General features: G+C 33.8%; 1 protein-coding gene and 1 pseudogene across 1 annotated transcript in view; one reads left to right on the forward strand and one right to left on the reverse strand.

Moving 5' to 3' along the window:
• Positions 1 to 21509, forward strand: part of ZDHHC17 (zinc finger DHHC-type palmitoyltransferase 17) — a 97596-nt gene that overhangs the window by 31696 nt on the left and 44391 nt on the right. Inside the window, exons 3-7 of the mRNA XM_045844978.1 lie at positions 7301 to 7423; positions 14424 to 14501; positions 15029 to 15173; positions 20429 to 20493; positions 21148 to 21310. Coding sequence (XP_045700934.1) covers positions 7301 to 7423; positions 14424 to 14501; positions 15029 to 15173; positions 20429 to 20493; positions 21148 to 21310 — 574 coding nt within the window. The remainder of the gene's footprint in view (positions 1 to 7300; positions 7424 to 14423; positions 14502 to 15028; positions 15174 to 20428; positions 20494 to 21147; positions 21311 to 21509) is intronic.
• On the reverse strand, positions 2620 to 3141 carry LOC123822818 (annotated as a pseudogene).

Genomic DNA, 21509 nt, shown 5'->3' on the forward strand with positions numbered 1-21509 from the left:
AGGTTGCTCAGTGTGTTCTTTTCCCTATCTCCCCCAAGGGAACCTCTCTTGGAACATTTTTGTACATTTCTAAAAATACCTATAAGCAAAATATGCTATTGTATGCTTAAAATTTATATAAATTGTATTCTATACTACATATCCTTTTGTAGCTTGTTTTTATTAAAAAAAACTGTATGGCTTTTGCAATTTATCATTGTTAATAAAGACAGTTTATTTTGTTTCACTGTTTTGTAATACAATAGTTTCCCTTACCCATGGCTTTGCTTTCTGGGGTTTCAGTTACCCATGGTCAACCATCCTCTAAAAATATTAAAATGGAAAATTCCAGAAATAAGTAGTTTATAAATTTAAATCATATGCTCTTCTGAGCATTGTGATGAAATCTCGTGCTGTCTCATTCCATGCCATCTCAGACACAAATCATTCCTTTGTCCAGCATATTTGTGCAATGTAAGCCACCTGCCCTGTTATGTTAGTCTCTTTGTTGCCATCTTGATTATCAGATCCATTGTGGAGGTATTGCAGGGCTTGTTTCCTAGTAACTGTTACTTTACTTGGCCCCAGAGCACAAGAGTAGGGATGCTGGCAATTCGGATATGCCAAAACAAAGCCTAAAAATGCTTCCTTTAAGTAAAAAGGTAAAAGTTCTGGACTTAAATTATTTTACATTTCATCAGAAGAAGGTTGGGTGCAGTACAATAAGATACTTTGAGAGCATGAGAGAAAGACCACAGTCACATAAGTTTTATCACAGTATATTGTTATAATTGTTCTTATTTTTTAATATTTATTTTTTGTATTTCATTATTTATTCAGATGTTTAAGCTCTTACACTAGATTTTTTACAAGCTGGTGAACAGTGACAAATTATTTCTTCTATAAAACTGTAACCACTCATTCCCAGATGGTATATACATATGGTTTTACTAGCATTAATACACATCACTGTTTTATCAATTGCATAATAAAAGAAATCAAGTATCCAAATATTAAGTTACACAATTCAAAGGGCATATAAAATATTAGATGTCTGCTCAATTCATTAGTGGACAACCCACTTTGTTTGCAAGAGAGGGTGGGAAGGAAAACAAATTCAGACTTCAAAAAAAAAGAAGTTGGTATTGTGACAGCATGGATGGAACTGGAGAGCATTATGCTAAGTGAAATAAGCTAGGCAGTGAAAGACAAATACCATATGATCTCACCTGTAAGTGGAACGTAATCCACAAAACAAACAAGCAAGCAAAATATAACCAGAGACATTGAAATTAAGAACAAACTGACAGTAACCAGAGGGGAGGTGGGAGGGGATAATGGGGGGAAAAGGGTAAAGGGTTTATAGGAATAAATATAACGGACACATGGACAAAAACAGGGGTGGGGGTGGAAACAGGGAGGGAGGTGGGGATGACTGGGGTAGTGGGGAGGGGCAGGGAGGCAGAAAACTACTTAAACAACAATAAAATTCACAAGTATTTAATTTTAAAAAAGGAGTTGGCCAAGAAGTTGGCCTGGCTGGCATAGCTCAGTGGATTGAGCGTGGGCTGCGAACCAAAGTATCGCAGGTTCAATTCCCAGTCAGGGCACATGCCTGGGTTGCAGGCCATGGCCCCCAGCAACTGCACATTGATGTTTCTCTCTCTCTCTTTCTCCCTCCCTTCCCTTTCTAAAAAATAAATAAATAAAATCTTTAAAAATATATCTTAAAAAAAAGAAGTTGGTAAACACCCTCAGAATATATGAGAACAAATATAAGAATTTCAGAATTTTTATGATTAAGAATTGTTTTAGCTAGAACTAAGCATCTCTACCTTTACCTTCAAAAACATATTTACTAAAGAACATATTCTACCTCTTCCACACAAGACATAGGCAACATTTTACTAAAAATACTTAGTTGCCCCTTCCCATTCTTTTCTCAGGCTGTCCCTTGCACTTTCACTCTAAGTGCAAACATTAAAATTAACTGTAAGGCTTTTTGTCTGGAGCCATTAAAGACATGTGCTTCTGTACAATGTAGATTTTCAAAATGGAGGCTTTCCATAACAGCACAAAGTGAGATTTATAGAAAGTCATTAAATAATCACTAAGACTTGGTATAAAAATCAAAAAGTTGGACAAACTTAATGTATAAATGTGAGAGATGTAAACATAAAGTGAGCAGGCAAATAACCATATAGGTTCTAATCTCTACGTTTGAAATGACTAAATGGATAAACCGCATAAGGTCCAGAGTGTTCACAGTTTCTGGGATTTTAGTTCTGTAAGTATTGTGCACCTAATCTTTCTAAATCTCATTATATATTGATAAGGTTCTGGGATAGGAGTAGACGTAAAGATATAACTCAATATTGCATAATTTTAGGAAAAGTCAATTGGTACAAATGATAAGCACATTTTAAAGCTGAAAAGTAAGAATCTTTTGCTAAGTGTCAAAATAGGTTAATCGTAACCCAGACACTGAGATTGCAGTTCTTTCAAGCTTGTGGCCTGGTAAAACTGATATTTAATACCCCTATGAATTTATTCACCATGCCAGTATATTGGCTAATGTGTATGGCAAATTAGGTTCTGTCTCAAGTTCCACTTCCCAGTCATTGGCATCAGGCACCCATTTTATTGAATGCAAGTTGTTTCTTTGACCATTGGAGTCTTTGAAGCACAGCCACATTTTAGGATGTTACTTCTCCAAATACAAAAGTTGCTTGTTATTAAAAGCTCCACACTGCTTTTTGTCTTATGAACTGTACCACGTCTTCATATTTCATTCCACCTTCAATTGTTGCTCAGGCAGCAAGCACTGGAGCTCTTCCAGCAAGCCTGTAACACAATGAACAGCAATAGAACAACCAGATTGTTCATGAAACTTATTTTTACAAGACCTAACCAGTCATCAGCAATCTGGTTGTATGGTGGTGCTCCATTATCAAAAGGCCAGTTAAGAACATGGATGCCTTCTTTCTCCACGAGAGTAGTGTCATAAGTTGCTTCACATACTCTAACTATTGTGGTAACACCATACTTCTTAAGTTCCCCTGTTTATTTGCTTAGGATTGCATTGGTTGGATTGTGTGTAATAGGAAATCTCATGTTCTTATATATGACTTTCATAGGGGCTGGGAGGTTCATTCAAACCATGTTAATTTAGTTAAAAAACACTCAGTGGGGTTGTGAAAGAATTTTTAAGTTGTATACAGAAATGATGCAGAAACTGAGTCTACTTTGATATACTTCACCTGAAATTCTCAGTGCTTTGAGTATGAAGTTGGGAGTAATGGGAAATGAAATGAACCTCCTAAGAAGCAGCGGCAGTTCTTCAATCCAGTAATACTGAGGCAGTAAAAAGGAACTGCACTGAAGTTTACCCATCCAGGTCAGAACTCTTGTAAAACGATTTGCAGATATCAATTCAACACTTCTGTGTCCAGGTTAACCACTTTTATGGGGGCTTCTTAGTGGAAGCCCTTGGTGATGAATTTCTACAGTTCACTTGTCTGTATAGAAGCCATGCTGTGCATGGTAGTAATTGCTACTGCCCTTCAGAACTCCACAAATGTGTGACGAAGAACACTCCAGAACTGAGGAATGTGTTTACTCAGTGACGATTGTGTTCTAATCACGCAGTTGGTCCCGAGGCCAAGGAGACCCAGATAGCAGAGGTGGCAGCAGCTGCAGGGCAGGGGGGCAACAGTGGTCATGGCCATGCCATGAAGGCTTTGCAGTTTTTATTTTTCATTTTTATTGTTTTAATCTTTCACTAGGTCTAATTTATAAATTAAACTTTATCATGGATTCATATGTATAGGAAAAATCATATTATGTATAGGGTTTAGTACTTTTTGCAGTTCCAGGCATCTGCTAGGGATCTGGGAATGTAGCTTCCGGAGATAAGGGGGGGACTACTGTATTCTATCACTCCTTATGAAGAGACACTTAAAATTGCTTCTCCTTTCTCATTATTACAAATATTTTGTCAGTGAATGCCCTTCCACCTCTTTCCCTTGCGTGTAAACAAGAGTTTTCCTGAAAAAGACAACTCGAGTGGAATTTCTGGCTTGTTCACGATGCTCTTTTTCAACACTTGCAGTTATTGCTACATTGGTTTCTAAAGTGGCTGTATCAGTTTATACTTCCACTATAGGAATAACGTTTCTCTTTCACTACATTCTTGCTAAATTTTAGTTTTATCATACTTAATAATTGTTCATTTGATAGTTATGAAATGGTTTTCTCTGTTTTGATGGTCCTTTCTCTGGTTACAGATGGTGTTGAATATATTTCTTATGTATATTGACCATTTGAGTGCCTTCCCGGGTAAATTGCCATTTTAAATTATTTACTCATTTTGGGTTCTTTTGTCCTTTTATAATTTGTAAAAGTTCTTTATGTATTTTTGATGGAGTCTACTGTGACCTTGGTGGGATGTGTCCCTTTAATACCTTCCTAGAGTCCTATCAGAAGCTCTCCAAGCTTCTCCCAACCACCCCCCTCCAATCATGTAGCTCACAATTCAGTACTCTTCTCTAGTGTGTCCAAACATATATATATTTTTTTTTCTGAAACTTTTCTGGAAACCTGGACATCCACAAAGTCCTTCTCGTAGTGATTGTTTAAGATAGTGTTTTCCAGAGTTTTCCTGAGCTCTCAGACCACAGTGGAAAGGGGCTAGAGCCAGCTAGTTCATGGACCATTGCAGGGGCCACAGCTGGGACTGAGGTCTCTTTCCCTATGATCCACTACATGAGTGAGTGAGACTTCTCCCAGCTCTGTAGGTGTATGGTGCTGGATCCCCCAGCTCCACAGAGGCACTTGTGTCTATTGATAGATGCAGAATTATTGTGGGAGGAAGGACAAAATGATGGATGTCTTATTCCACAGTGATGCTGATCTCACTCTCTGGTCCTTCCCTAAATACTCTTTTATTACATTTGCTTAATCTTGTTTAGTACCACTATGTTTTAATCATTTCTTAGTCTTCAGAAGTGACTCAGCTATTCTTGGCCTTTTAGTCTCACAAGTGAATTTTAGCGTTCACTTGGGAATTTCATGAGATAATTCATTTAGGATTTAAATTAGAATTTCATTGCATCTATAGTTCAATTTGGAGGAAAATCGGTGTATATGTTGCATGTATACATTGAAGATGTACTTTAATGTCTTTCATTAATCTTATTTACAGTGAGAGTGGTGTAGTTAAATGTGCTTCCTTATTATTATTTTAGATGGTTTACTATTTTGTGTTAAAGTAATAGGGAAATCTGATCTTAAATTGATTTTATTTAGATTTTTTTTATTTTAATTGTTGTTCAAGTACAGTTTTCTGTTTTTTACTCCCATCCCATCCCCCCCAGCCCTCCCCTAGGTGTTTTGTTTTAATGATTTTTTTTTTTTAACCTTAAGAATATATGGTTGACAGCATACTACTCACAGTTAAGAATGTATGGTTGAGCTACAGTGGATTGAGTACTGGCCTGTGAACCAAAGGGTCACTGGTTTGATTCCCAGTCTAGGGCACATGCCTGGGTTGCAGGCCAGGCCCTCAGTAGGGGGCATGTGAGAAGCAACCACACATTGATGTTTTTCTCCCTCTCTTTCAACTGTCCTTCCGATCTCTCTAAAAATAAATAAATAAAATATTTTTTAACAATGTATGGTTGATAGCATACCACTCACAGTTGTTTGCCCTTATTATTCCCTTGCCCCCACCCACCACCACTAAAAACCAGCAATTTGAAACTATTGTCTTTGTTGTTAAAGGGATAATGCACACTCACTTCTAACTCTTAAAAAAATAACCAGTAATTCTTTGAATGGTTACGAACATTTTCATGGTCACTTATCTCTTTCACAGTGTGAGGTAGATTTTGCTTTTTAAGGTAATATGCCTAGTTCACTTAACTGGGCATATGTAAACAATGTTTTGAAAAAGAAGAAGGAACTGAAGAATATACCACTGTCATCTCTGGTGATTTGTGAAACTCTTGCCCTACTCTTAGGTTGATTACTTTGTGCACGTGTGTGTATACACATGCAATACAGAGCCATTGAGAGCAGCAATGTGAAGGCTGCATAAATATTAGTAAAGCTTAATTTCTGTATTAGCTAAGACATGAATATAGGTAGAAATTTTAATATTTGTTTTGTATATTCCATTAATGTGCCACTCCTACTCCAACCTCACCCTGTGGTGTGCTTTCTCCATTTTGGAGACTACTTCGATATTTGTAATTAAGAAATTGCAAATATAGTCAAAGTTCATTTAAATTTGTTTTTGTGTCTCATATTTCCAAGGATTCAGTATTTTGTTTAGGATAAAGTTGATAGTTCTTGAGGCTTGGTGATGGGTTCTTAGTTTATTGTGCTGTTCTCTCTCCTTGTTGTTATGCTTGACAATTTTCATAATAAAAAGTTTAAAAATATTCATGCTGCCTCACAGTGACCAAAAGCAAAAAGGTGGGAAAGGATCAAGCTCTTTGTATGTGCCTTGTTCTTTACTAAATGTGAACATCTTTCCTAGAACTCTCCCAGTAGACTTTCTCCTGTTTCAGTGGCTTGAACTCACAAGACACTTTCCCCCCACCCACCTCACTTCCTACCCCCACACATCCTTTTTAAATTTGCCTTCATAAATATGAAGGCAAATCCTTTTTTCAGGATGCCTTCATCCTTTTTTCTTGATGTTCTTTATAAATCATTGGTATGCTCTTTGTTATTATTTTTATGTCTGATATTTTTTAACGTTTTTTTTTAATTGAGAGAGAAGGGAGATATGTTTCTTTCTTTCTCTCTTTAGAGAAAATGTGAAAAAAACATGGATCGTTTTCCTCTCCCGTGGGCCCTGCCTGGGGACCAAACCCACAACCCAGGCATGTGCCCTGACTAGGACTCAAACTGGCAACCTTTCTGTTTGCAAGATGATGCCCAACCAACTGAGCCACACAGGCCAGGGATCTTGAATATTTTTTAACATAATTGTATATACTTTTATAAGCTGCCTCAAATGTTTTGTGGAATAAGTAGTGATATAAAAAAAAACAAGCAACTGATAGATGTTTGATTTCTGATATCCTTTTCTCTTCCTCCTAATGAGATAATTGCATTCTTACAGATGACACAAAACTATAAAATGGATTAATGAAAACTGTTGGAACATTGATATGTTAAAAGTAACATTTTATGTTGAAAAGTTCATTTTAATTTCAGTTATCAAAATGGAGCATTCTTCTGAAAGTGTTATTTTTAGCTTTAAATTTCTTGTCAAATAGTAATAATAATCTCTCTCTTTTTTTTTTTCAAGATATGGAATATATGAACGTTGCCGAGAATTGGTGGAAGCAGGTTACGATGTGCGGCAACCAGACAAAGAAAATGTTACACTCCTCCATTGGGCTGCCATCAATAATAGAATAGATTTAGTCAAGTATGTGTTTTCTGTATTTTTAAGCAATTAGTTATTACCATAAAATTATTAGAACTTATAAAAGTTAATAATTTCTAAAAATCATAGCTTTTAAAATGTAAATTCCTCGTACCTTTTGTTCTGAAAAAAATTTTTAACATGTATTAAATGATTATGTTCCAGGTACTGTGCTGAGTGCTTTTCCATGTATATTTTCTTTAACTTCGATTCTTCAAATAACCTTATATGAAAAATAACAATCACTGCAGTCCTACTGATGTGGAGACTAAAGCATAAAAAGGTTAAATATGCCACTGATGACATGTAGCTAATAAATTTTGGAGTCAGGACGTTAACTGCAGCAGTCCAGCTTGCAGCTCACATTCTAAATGGAAATTCTGTGGGGAAAAGCTACAAAAGGAAAGACGGGGTAAAAAGATAGTAGGTAATAATAGTCTGATTTAACTATTCATACTTGCTGGGTGATGAATACATACTAAGTATAAAATGATTTTTGTTACTGTTAATCTGCTAATTTAGTATCAGCAAGGTAGTTAAATAAGCAAGAGTCAGGTGTTAAAAATCTTTCTTAGTAAATCTGGTTTATTAGTCTTATAATTTGGACATAAGATCTTCAGATAAATACATAAATCTGAAATGAACTGCTTGCAAATGTCCAGTTAAGTACAGCACACAAAGTCTATGGGCAAGTAGGATATTAATGTCAGGTGAAAGAATTTGTTTGCTGTTACAGTTCTGATGATTATAAGCAAGTAATACTGAAAGCATGGAATTCCATGAATCAGTTTCTTCCAGTGAGCATATTTTTATTATTATTTTTTCTTTTTTTTCCTTCATGTGTCTCTAACCTTCCCTCTGTTTTTATTTAATCTTCATTAGTAATGAAGTTGAGGTCTAAGATGATACTTCCATTTGTTTCTACTAGGCCCAACTGTAACTTAATTTTAAGACTTTACATTTTCTGGATCACTCAGGTGGCTAAAGACCATGCTAGAGCCCGTTTTACTTCTAGTTCTTAATTACTACTACAGTGCTGCTTTTTGGACCCCACCCTTGTCTCTAGGGCAGCTGGTGCCCAAGTGGTTTTCTCACTTCTCTAGGTTTTAACCCTTTCTTGAATCTTGGCCTGGTGTATGCTTTTACTCTTCTTAGGCTGTGCTTTTTAGGAAATGTCTCTTATATTTCATTGAGCTTTCTCAGTTTTCTTTAATGGGAAGTTGGCTCAGATTATCCAGCCTCCCACATCCTCTGTAGTTTCCCAATTAATGTATTTAAATTAAAATAGTACATAAATGATTTGAAAAATCAAGTACTACTTAAAGGTTTACAATGGGAAACAGCAACCCCTCCCCACTTTCTGAGTCCTGTACCCCAAAGCAACTTTTTTTAGTACTTTAGCTGTTTCTTTCAGTATTTACTTTTGTATTTTATATATTTGTATTGCTATTTTTATCTAGAACATTATTTTTTACAGAAATATAACAAACACTATTTTGTTTTTCATTTAATTTATGTATCTTTGAGAGGTTTCAGATTACTACAAATAGAGCTGTATTATTCTTTTTAACAAGCTGTCTAATATTCAGTTATGTGGATTTAACTCATTTAATGGTTTCCCCATAGATTGGTTCTGGTGTTTTTATTATTATAGACAGTGCTGTGCTTGTTCACTTATCATTTTGCTGATGTTCCTACCTATCTATAGATATCTTAGGAGTAAGTTAGAAAGATGAATTTTGTATTTTAACAAATATTGTCAACTTCTATGCTGTTATTTTCTGGTTTATCAGTTATTATATTTTGACTTTCTATTTGGGAATACTAGATGTTCCAGATCACCTCACCACTAATACTTTTTGCTCCATCATCTATTGGAGTTTCAGTTAAATCACTATGCAAAGTTTAAATTGTTAGTATGTAAATTCTCAATGCTAACTCCAGAAGTGTTCAATGATTATTTGTTCTTTCCTGTAGAATTCTGATTTTTGCTTGAAGTAACAGTTACTTCATTTTTTTTTGTTTAATGTTCTATACATTGTAACTAATTCTTACCATATTCTCAGAGTTATAAAACCCCTCTGTATGTAAACAATATCAGATAATTTTGTCAGTTCTTCCTGGATTTCTCCACCCTCTGCTCCAGCCCAGACTGCTCTTTAGAGCTAGTATGTAACAATTGTCTTACCACTTTACTTTCACATCATCCTGGAAAATGTCTTTGCTCCAGTGTTGGTCTCAGTTTCCTGGATCTCAGATTTTTATCTCTTTTGGTTTGCTACCTGGTTTTTGTAAAGCATGTTTTCTGATTGCTTGCTGAGGAGAGTGCTTGGGAGGTAAATGTTTTGAAGTTAAAATATCTTCTGCCTTCACACCTTATTGGTTATTTGAGCATAGACTTCTAGATTAAAAGTAGTTTTCTCAAAATTTTAATGCATTACTTTGTTATTTTCTTGCTTCAAGTATTATAGTTGAGATATATTTGATCTCATTTTATTGAGTAAAAAAGTCACGTTTGTCTTGTATTTAGAAATATATAAAAAAGTTTAAAGTGAGAAATACAGACAAAAAGTCTTGATGCTGCATGCCTTACAAATTGTTCCATACCATTTACGGATTAGTGAAGTTACAAAATAAAGTCAGAGAGTGAGTTAAAAATCACAGTGTCTGTATACATTATTTTTTCAGGTGGGTAAACTTAATTTCTTAACAGTACATAGTCTAGCAAGCTACTTTCCTAAAACAAACATAGGGTGAGTAACAACTGGTATTCATAACCTCAAGATTAATTTTCACTACTGGGTCTGGAATTACACCCTAGTTAAAAGCTACAACATCTTGCTATTTCATGGATGCTGGCAGAAGATACATGACTCAGGTAGAGACAGAGGTTTTGATTATTCATAGCATAGCAGATAGCATGAACATAATATTTGCATAGCACCCTCTTGCTCTTTGGGTCCTATGAGAGTAGCTTGCTATGACCCACATGGGTACAGTGCACAGAGTGGGTTTATGTTGCAGCTTGGAGAATTCAGTGCTATTATGAAGCACTGAAGTGGTAAGTGGTAAGCAAGCCTGCTCTGTGTCCCAGGGGAAGATGTTACTTCATCTCTCAAGGTTGCTTGATTCAAACATAACTCTGAGAAATGGCCTGTGTGAATGGAGGGTAGGGCCTTGCATTTTTGATACACCCAACAAGTCATGGGGGCACAAGAGGCCCATGGACAAGAGTTTCTTCTTATAGATTTCATCAGGATGTATTAAATGCTTTCTACAAGCAAAGTAGTTGGGTCACTTTCATGATAAGATATAAAGTTAGTGTAATTTGGAAAGGAGGATATCTTCAGCCTGGATTAGGTTTATATTCCTAATGTTTTTAATTGAAAGTCTTTCAACTGCTTCTCAGTTTTTACCTTAATGTAATAAAATGAAAAAGATGAGCTCAGTCTCTTAAGCAGTCTACTGTTACCTTAAGATTCTTCATTAACAACAGCTAATAATGCATGTAGTCTCTGATTTTGTTTGATTTCAAATAACCACTTTATTAAAGAATATGGCCTTTATTAAAAAAAGATGGAGCTTACAAGTTTCTGAGCACATACTGTGTGTGTGTGTATGTGAGTGTGTGTGGCTTATTCTTCTGGCAGTATGTAAGTTTTTTCTTTATCTTCAACTTTGTGAAAGTTTATCATGCACTGATAGGTTCCTGTTTATTTATTATTTAAAAATCTAGTTTATGGGCATTAATTCGCCACTTAGAGCCTGGAAACTTGTCTTGTTAGTTTAGGAAAGTATTCTTGCATTGCACCCTTGGGAGTGCCTTGTTTTCCTTTTCTGTTTGTTTTTTCTTTCAAGAGCTCTTATTTGTCAGATACTGGAACCAACCAGATATTCATTCTTTTTTTTTTTTTTTAACTTTATTCCAGCTGCCTTTGATCTCCCAGTGTAACAGCTGTACTTTGGAGAGATTTTCTTAATTTATCTTCTAATCCCTCTGTTTAATTCTAATTTTATCTAACACATTTTTAATTTTCAAGCATTCTGTCTTGATTTCTGTTCCCCCCCTTTTAAAAAATGTTTTGTTCTTATATCTATATTCTTTTATTTTTAGAGGCTATGAATTATAACTTTTGTTAAGTTTTCTTCTATGTATATTGTCTGTTTATTTTAGGTTTCCTGTTTTATTGGTCTTCATTCATATTTGAAGTTTTATTCAATTATATCTGGTCCTATTTAACCAAATAGGCATTATAAAAACTGATTGTAAGTTGTGGGACTTTGAGAGTTTACAACAGGAGCCTCCCAAATATCCATTTCTGGAGGTTTTTCCTCTGGAGTTGTTCAGTTTCTCTAAGAAAAGAATCTTCTAACCTGTGGGGAGGGCCTCTGCATCCGTCTGGCTGCTAGCTGACCTGAGTGAGGAAATGGCTTGTGGTTCTTGCTGTTCGGCATGTAAACTTTCATTGAGTTGCTACATTTTTAGTAAAATGTTTTATGGTTCTCTGATTTCATTTCTGGAGTTTCAGACTTCTTAGGTGAAGGTAAATCGAACATACCTTTTGTCAAAGGCTGATGGCTGAGTGTTAAAAATCAACATGAGATTGAGGCTGAAGCCTAAGTCACCATTGTATAATGAAGTTTAGGGACATGAGAATGAACCTGAAATTTAAAACAAGAGTTTGAATTACTACTACAATGATATTAAAAGTTCAAATAGTCACATTTTAAGATTTAACAGTATTTAACAGTATAGTGTGCAGTGCATTGTTAAATCAGTGAATACTTTTCTGGTACTTTCAGCTGCTTGATTGCTTCCAGGTTACTGAAATGCCTGTTTGTGATGTTAAACACTCATTTTCAGTGAGGGTATAGGTTAAAAAACAATTTTACAGCAACATATATTGACTTTCAACCAGTGTTTCTATTTACAGTCCAGCTCCTTATTACTTCCTTCAGAGGTAACAATTGATTTCAATTCCTTAGTTTTTCTAGGGTTTATAACATACATCTGGTTTGCTCCCCATTGATGTTCCCCTCTGGAGACATTTGAGTTCTAGCTATTTGCTTTTCATCTTTCAAATACTTCAATATCTCTTGTTCATTTATGGTCCCTTCTCAAAACCTGAGGATCATTAGTACCTGCAGTAGCATTCCTTGATAACAACCTTCTTCTAGTATTGCAGGGAAACTTGAGTTTAAAAGTAAGAATTATACGGTCTTCTCAGGAGTGTAGCTTTGACCTAGAGTTTTAAAGCTACAAAGAATAACATAAAAACATAGTACTTTTCTTCCAGGAGTTTATAATGAAAAGATAATAGAAGTGATTCTTTTCAGCATGGGGGAAAAATGTATCCCTATCCTTGTGAAAAAAAGTTATATTTTCAGAACCCTGTTGGATATCACTAATTGTCATAGCCCTAGCAAGTATTTGAAATGTGAGTAAAAATAACTCTCAGGAACAGATATTGACTATAAAGAATATAATCAAATCAGTTAAAAAAATCCAGTTGGAATTTTGCAGAAAATATTTTCTATTAAAGCTGTTCTTTGGCTAAGCTGTACTTCTCTTTGTACTCAAAATACAATTTTCATCTCTTACCATATTTTGCCATGTATAACGCACACTTTTTTTGCCCAAATTTTTGAGGGAAAAATAAGGATGCACATTATACATAGGTAGCACCTAAAATACCTAGTATCTGTTTCAGGTAGCACCTGAAATACCTTGTGTTTTGTAATTATTTGTTACATAAGATTTCTTGTAATATGTTAAAAAATAAATACTAAAATTTCTTTATAATACAAAAACTAAGTGTCTAAATATAAATAAATTAAAAATTGAATTAAAAAATTAAAATGAAAGATTTTTTTTCTGAAAGTTTGGACCAAAAATGTGGGTGCACATTCCAAGGGAGTGCATTATACATGGCAGAATGCAGTATATAATGTCTGCCAAGTACTCTAAGAAACAATTTAGGAACAGTTAAATGTCTGTGTTCAGATTATAAGCATTCTGTATTTTTGTTCAAAATTTATAAAATTTTAAAACTCATATTTTTGATTGAAAGTATTTTAGTTTGGAAATATTTTAAGTTACTTCAAACTATTTTACATGACAGTGGAATTGGGCTCTCCATTGCATAATGCCTTATAGGCACCAGTTTAGTAAATATTTATATAAAGCAGAAAATTTCCAAGTCAGGAATGTGACTATGAGTGTATTAAATTTTTAGAAATATGTATATTAAAGAGTGATTATATTAAATTTAGGACAATTTAAGAGCTTCAGTAATATACATATATCATCAAGCACTTGGCATTAAAATGCCATGAAATCATTTATATCCAAGAGTCATTGCATCGATTATTCCCAAAGCAAGCATTATAAGAAACCCTTAGGTCCTCTTCATTTTACAGAATATCAAGGTGTTAATGACATTAATATATTAAGCAATGAGGTTGCTCTCTTTTTTTAAAGCAATACAGCTTTAAAGGCATAACAAACAAGGCATGATAAAGAATCTTTCTGTTATACCTTATAATTTATACAATTCTTTCATGTATATTGTTTGATTTAATCTAAAGTAATCTTGTGAGGTAAGTAAAGCTTAAAAAATTGAGATTCTACCCATGAAGTGTCTAGCATGTTCTACAGCTCTTCTAATTCCAAGATTTTACCTGCTGCTCTCTGAACCAAATCTTTGTGGTCCTCTGGCTGCTTGATTTTTGCCGGGGGAGCTTGCTTTTTTTATATGATCATTATTTGGTATTGCTATTTTTTTTTGGTAACTTAAAAAGTTTTTTTCTTTTACTTCTAAAACAAAAGTGATGTGCTTGATACTAAATTCTAAATATACTTTTTTAAAACTATCACAAAACATTCTCAAAGGCATAAACTAGCATGAGATCTAAAATGGAAAACATTTTTTCTTTATTTTTCACATAATTTCTTAAAATTGAAAATAAACGTTTCTAAGTTATTTTAAAATTTGTATTACAGATACTACATTTCGAAAGGTGCTATTGTGGATCAGCTTGGAGGAGACCTAAATTCAACTCCATTACATTGGGCCACAAGGTTTAAATTTGCTTCTTGATTATTTTCCCCTTTGGTTTCTTTATTCGGCTATAATTAAGCAACTTTTTTTTAATGATATGCTAAAATGAATGGGAGAAGTTATTATGTCTATAGTATATTAACATCATTATTATACTAATGTCTTGCTGCTCAGTGTTACCTGCATTAGTTTATTGTCCAAAATGTCCTTGGGGAATTAATCATGCTTATATTAAACCCAGTTAGTTATATGCTTGTGTTAAACTTTAGATTTGTAAATATAGTACTTTTGCGGCTTATATGTTTACAATTAAAGAAGTTGCCCAGCTTATGAAATTATTAAGATCATTTTGGAATAAAATTAATAGAATATAGAATTAAGAGCCATGTACCCTAAATGTGTCTTGACATATATGCCTGATATAAAATGACTGAAAAAAATATTTGTGTTATGTCTTTCACCATTACCCTATTTAAAAAAAAAAACTTTCCAGAGGACACTATTTGAATTAACCATATAGCTAAGTGTTTATTCTTTTATGTTTTAGACAAGGCCATCTATCTATGGTTGTGCAACTAATGAAATATGGTGCAGATCCTTCATTAATTGATGGAGAAGGATGTAGCTGTATTCATCTGGCTGCTCAGTTTGGACATACCTCAATTGTTGCTTATCTCATTGCGAAAGGACAGGTAAAAAAATCACAGTGGTGTGGATTTCAATCAGATGATCTTCATGGGTTAAGTGCCTGATATCATTGGTGTTACAAGTGTAACAACCTAATGATATTTAAGTAACACTTTCTACATGATGAGAGAATTAATAAATACATAGTTAGTTTGATATTTAGCTATGTAATATTTAATGTTGTTAACATAAAAATGAGAAAGGAATCATGAACCACATGATAGTCCATTAAGTTGGGCTTTTTTTATTTCCTATAGTGATAGAGACGAACCCCAGGAAATATGGGAGAAAATTAAGGTATTTTTAAAAATATGTCATCCGAATTCATTTGAACTTCTTTGGAGAATAGAACTGGCTATATCTATATTAAGTACCTCTTGAGGAGAATAAATTCTTTAAGATCACTTTTTCAGTTTCTTTCTAAATAAAATAATGCAGCTTTATACATGTCAGAAAACTTCTCATGACTTAAGTGGTTCTTCTGATTTTTCTCCTGAATGTGCATTGACTATAGTAATGTTAAATATTATAAGTTTATATGTACCATGTTTTTGTAACATGCATTTTGTTAAAAGTAATGTCACTCAGTTTTTCTTTCATGTGTTTTCTCTGGTTATACTTAAACATTAGTTTATAGCTAAGGATCTCATCATAAGAGTAAGACAAAGTATTTTAATTCACTATAATTAACATATATTTGTTATTTTAATTTAAAATTTTAAGCTTATTTATGCCCTGGCTGTGTGACTTAGTTGGTTGGAACAACATCCAGTAAACTGAAAGTGTGTGGGTTTGATCCCCAGTCAGGGCATATACCTAGGTTGCTGGTTTGATCCCCAGTTGGAGTGCATATGGGGGGCAACCAATTGATGTTTCTCTCTTGCATTGATGTTTCTGTCTCTCCCCCCTCACCCCCCCAAAATCAATGGGAAAAAATGTTCTCAGGTGGGGATAAAAAAATTTTTTTGTTAAATTTTATGCTGATTTAGAATTTGAATAGGATCTGTTTTATGAATCCCATAAGATATTTGTTTTCGCCAGTGTCAAGCAATGACAGTCATCTGATGTGCATTATAGCTTAGGAAAAGAGGCATAGACTGGTTAATTGTTGGAAGGGAGAGTTTATTATCTATTACTGTGTTAACAAACCACCCCCAAAATCTATGGTGTGATATACCACCAACCATTTATTGTAGTTCACAATTCTGTGCTTTGACAGGACTTGACTAGGTGGTTCTCCTAATTTGGATAATGGCTGGGGGCTGCAGTCATCTGGGGGCTCAGTTGAGCTAGAGGATAGTTCATTTAAACATAACTTTGTACCTGGTAGGAATGTTTAAAAGGCTGGGCTCAGCTAGAATGCTGGGACAGCTTGGCCTGTGTCTTTTTCACCATGCAGTTTCCTCTTCTCTACACTACCCCTCCATGTGGTCTCTCCTGCAGGGAAAGTGGACTTCTGACATTGTGGCTGAGAGGTCCCAACAGAACAAAAACAGAAGCTATTCTGCCTTTTTTTAAGTCTTAGGTCTTGAACAAGCACAGTAACATATCTTCATTATTTCAGTTAAAACCAGTAACAGAGCCAGACCATGTTCACTGTGGGAACACAAGGGCTTGAATACCAGGAGGTGAGGTTTACTGGGGGCCATCTTTGGAGACCAGCTACCACAGGGGATTATCCTTATTCTCCCACAGTTTCTTCTAGACAGGTGGTGGAAGGAGTAGATGGTACCTGAAAGTACCTCTAGTGGCTTCTGTATTGCAGATATAAATTTGCAGTACTCATTTTTTCAGTTTTAACTGGATAAGAAAAGTGGTATAAATTTTGGAGTCTTCATGGTCTTTTTTGTTAGTTTATTGATCTTGGAGCTTGGATGATTTCAGTAATTTTTTTAACTTTAGTCTGGGATGTAGGCTATAAAATTCTTATACAGCAGAGATTTCTACCTGTGACAGTCACATTTTGTACAATAAATGCATGACGGTGATAATAAATGCCTAGCAAATAATTCTTTTTCACAAGTAATTTTTTTCTGCTTACAAAAGTAACTCATGCTTAACGTAAAATGTTCAAACATAATAGAAGAGCATGAGTTAGAAAATGAAATCTCACTGCTCCCTTTACTTCATTCTCCTCAATGAGGCTACTTCCTTTATCAGTTTAACATGTATTTTTTCAGTATTTTTTCCACATATATGTTAATATATTGTAAAGCACACCCATCTAATGTGCTTTCCATCATACTTTGAATGCGGTCCAGCGTCCTTCCCTGGCCTATAGAACTATATATGATCTAGCCATGGATACCTCTTGAGCGTATATTCTGTCATGTCCCTTTCACTTACTCTGCTTTAACCACCCCAGTCTTGCTGTTCCTTGAGCAGCTCTGATATGCTGTTGTCTAAGGACCTTTGTGCTTGCTATTTCTTCTGCTTGGTAAATCCTTTCCTCATTCACACAGTTCTCTCTCTTCAATCAGATGTTGAATCAAATATTATTAGTTTTGATTAGTACTCAATTATAAACCATAATAAATAAATATGTTTTTATTTCTTCTTTTACCTTTCACTGACTTTAGTCAATAATATTGTTTTTCTTAATATTAACTTGGCTCTGATAAGTATAACTACAAATCTATTACTTGATTTTTCAGGTTTAAATAATATCCTTTGACTTGCAGCTGTTACAGATTAGGCACTCATACTTTTTTCAACCTTTTCCATTGTTTTCCCCATTTGTTTTGTTAATTGGATCAATTTTACATTCTTAGGGCATATAGCATTTCAGTTCAGTTTGTCATTCTATCCTTCACATGTGTTTCATTTTAGTTATACTGTTAGATATATTTAGTGCTCACTACCAATTCTTTTGGATGATTTTCAGGAGAAAAAAGGGAAATGCTAAGTTATGGATCCCTGTTGATCATGGAATTCCCATAAGCTTTTGATCTGGGCTTGTTAATTCTTCCTAATAGAGAATACCCATACATCCAGGCTGAACTTGGAAAAGAAGTACCAAGTTTTAAATTCCAACCCAAAGAGAGAAAAGGTTGAATTTTATTTTTCTTTTAGTACTCTAGAGATGTGGCATAATTTTTACATTTTTTATTTACTGATACTTTTTATACCATCACTTTTTAAAATAAATATGAAAAATTCACAAAAAGAAGAAACTTAAACATAAGAATTTACCTGTTTGTTTTAATTAAGCCTCAGATTTCACTGAGCTTGAAATCATGACAGTGAAGGAAGTAAAATAAGTCACAGTCCTTATGTCTCATGTAAGAAACAAGGAAGCTTGTCATTTTTAAAAACATTTTTATTGAAAAAAGTCTATGTAGTGTTGGAAATAGTATTTCAAGCTACATAAGATGTTCCCCAAAGTACTTAAAGTAAATCCAAAAATGAATTTGTAATAGATAAGGCATAACATTCAATTAGAGTATTCATGATGAAGGACTGAACTGATGAATCCAAACACATGTTTTCTACTTTGTCCAATGTAGTGATTCTCAGCTTTTTTCCTGCTTCAATACACTTGGATAATGTTGATGTTTGAGACATATTCCCATTCATAGTACTGGCTCACAGAGAACTGCTGCATAAGTGCTTTAAAGCATACTCACTATAGCTCTGCCCTCTCTCCAATGATTGATAAATTAGATAACAGCTCAGATTAGACCTGCTGGTTTAATGTAATTCAGGAATGAGAAATGCGGAAGGGAGGAAGAGGAAACTTAATATTTGTTGAATGTCTTTTTATGTTCCAGGCTTTGGACTAGATGCTGTATATACAGTATTCCATTAAATTATTACAGGGGTCTGATGAAGCCATTATTTGTATTTATATTTTTAGAGGAGAATGGTGAGGCTCGGTAATTTTGCCAGTCTTAATAGCTATTAAGTGGTAGAGCCAGGAATTTGAAGTCCTGTCTTATTCTGAGGCTGTGCCTTTCCCAAGCCTTGAAGAGTAGATAGATAAACATGTATTTTTAATTAATGAATGGTTTTTGATCATCTGCTCTGCCCGGCACTGAGAATATAAGAATTTAATATAATTTTGAGCCTGAAAGAACTCCCAATTAATGAGACAGATGCCTCAGTCATGTAGGATAATTGATCCAGATTGGACTGACTTAGTAGAGGTAATTGTAGGGAAGTGAAACTGATAGAATTCCTGATACATCAGAAGGTCATGAAAGAGGATTTAGATAACTAGGGAAGAGGCTTGGTAGAATAGGTGGTAGTTTTAATTTCAGTTTGCTCAAAGGGGGGAAAAAAAAATAAAGCCAAAGCGGGAAAATATAGTACTAAGTAAAGCGAACAGTTGGGTAGGGGAGAAAAAGTAATCATGGTTTTATTTACTACATGATTTTGCTGGGAATAGTCACAGATTTATAATAAAGTAAACATAAGTGTTTTAAAGCCAAAATTACAATTGATCTCTTGAGAGGAAAGAATAGGAAAGGTGTATCCTTGTGATGTGATAAGACAAGGAGAGAAAAGAGAGAAATTCTCGTTTTGCACACTGAGGAGTCTCAGAAGATAATGTCTAAAACTGAAAAATGAAAAAGCAGCGATCCATATATCTTATTTTCAGATGTGGAGGTAAATACCAAAACAATGGACTAAAAAGGTGAAAATAGTGGGGAATAAGGCAGAGAATTGCTTTTTTTACCAGAAAATTTGCAGAATTATTTAACTCTAAAAGTATATATTTATAATGGAAGCATGAAAAGAAAACACTGAAATTTTAAATTTATTTTGTTTTTTGCCTTTTAAAAAAATTTAAAAAATTGGTTAAAAAGACAGGTCTTTCTTTGTTTTGAAATGCCTAGGAATAAACAAGGTTTCATTGTTCCTTTCTGTCATGAATTAGTATAAATAAGTTTTCAAAGACTTTGATCATTTAATCTATCCTTTGTGGCTGAAAGATCAAGAGTAAGTCAAGATCTTTAAATGCAAAATATTGAAAGGTTGATTAATAGTGCATCTTAAAAAGGAAAACTATATATGTTAATTAAATACATATGTAATATATACATCAATTAAATGTTTATATACACATTAAAGTTTTTAATGAAAATAAATAATTTTATTTTGATGTTAAGAAAAATTTTCATAAATCACACATGATTGAGTAGCCAATCACACATGATTGGCTTCTCCTATGATGTGTAAATTAGATTTTTCCAAGTAAATTTGGTAGGAACTTAGAGATTTTTATTGTGACTTGTTTTTTTTTTTTTTACTCTATCAGGATGTAGATATGATGGATCAGAATGGAATGACACCTTTAATGTGGGCAGCTTATAGAACACATAGGTATGTAACCATTATAAAATACTTATTCACATAATTTTCAACATAAAATGTAAAATAGCTGACAAAAAATCAGTTAATGTTATACTTATTAATATTTAAATTTTTCAATATGAGTACACATAACCTATAACATATAACAAAGTACATATAACATAAATTACCATTTTTGGTGTTTGAATCTATATGCTTACCTTTACCTTGGTAATTACAGTGCCTTAATCTATTTTTTTTTTTCAACAATTTTTAAGAATGGAAGAAGATTTTTTTTAAATAAATTTTTCATATGATTTGCATATTGACAAGTTTAATATATTAGTAAGTTGCCTTAAATCATTTTTGGAGCAATCTAGATTTAAAATTACAAATGTAACTTTAATTATATAGATATTAATGACATGATTCCAAGATCAAAACAAAAAAATATCAGGACCAAGTATTCTTTGTTGTGGAATTATGTTTCTTGATATGATGATGCACATACTTAATACTTCCTATTAAAATGTTATCTCATTAGTGATTATAAAGCTGTTGAGTATAGGTTAGAAGGGTTCCAAGATGGAATGCAAATACAACCAGAATCAGTTTAGTGTCTTTAATGAGTTCTATAATTGAAATTAGGGTTGTTGTTGTTTTGTTCTGTTTTTTCCTTTTCAGTGTGGATCCAACTAGATTGCTTTTAACATTCAATGTTTCAGTTAACCTTGGTGACAAGTATCACAAAAACACTGCTTTGCATTGGGCAGTGCTAGCAGGGAACACCACAGTCATTAGTCTTCTTCTGGAAGCTGGAGCTAATGTTGATGCTCAAAACATCAAGGTAAAAAAAAATATCCTATATTTATTATGCTGTGTGAAATGTGGTTACTAAGAAGTAAATTTCTTAATAAAACAAGTTCTTTCACAGACTGTCAAAGATGGAAGAAACTTCACATTTAAATTCACCTACTTGCATCCATACAAGAATTTATTTTGAAACACTGGTTTGTTTGCTTTCATATTTTAGTATTGAAGTAATT

This window comes from Phyllostomus hastatus, unplaced genomic scaffold, assembly GCF_019186645.2.
Source record: "Phyllostomus hastatus isolate PE091 unplaced genomic scaffold, TTU_PhHast_1.1 phas_contig_432, whole genome shotgun sequence".
In the NCBI taxonomy this organism is placed as follows: Eukaryota; Metazoa; Chordata; class Mammalia; order Chiroptera; family Phyllostomidae; genus Phyllostomus; species Phyllostomus hastatus.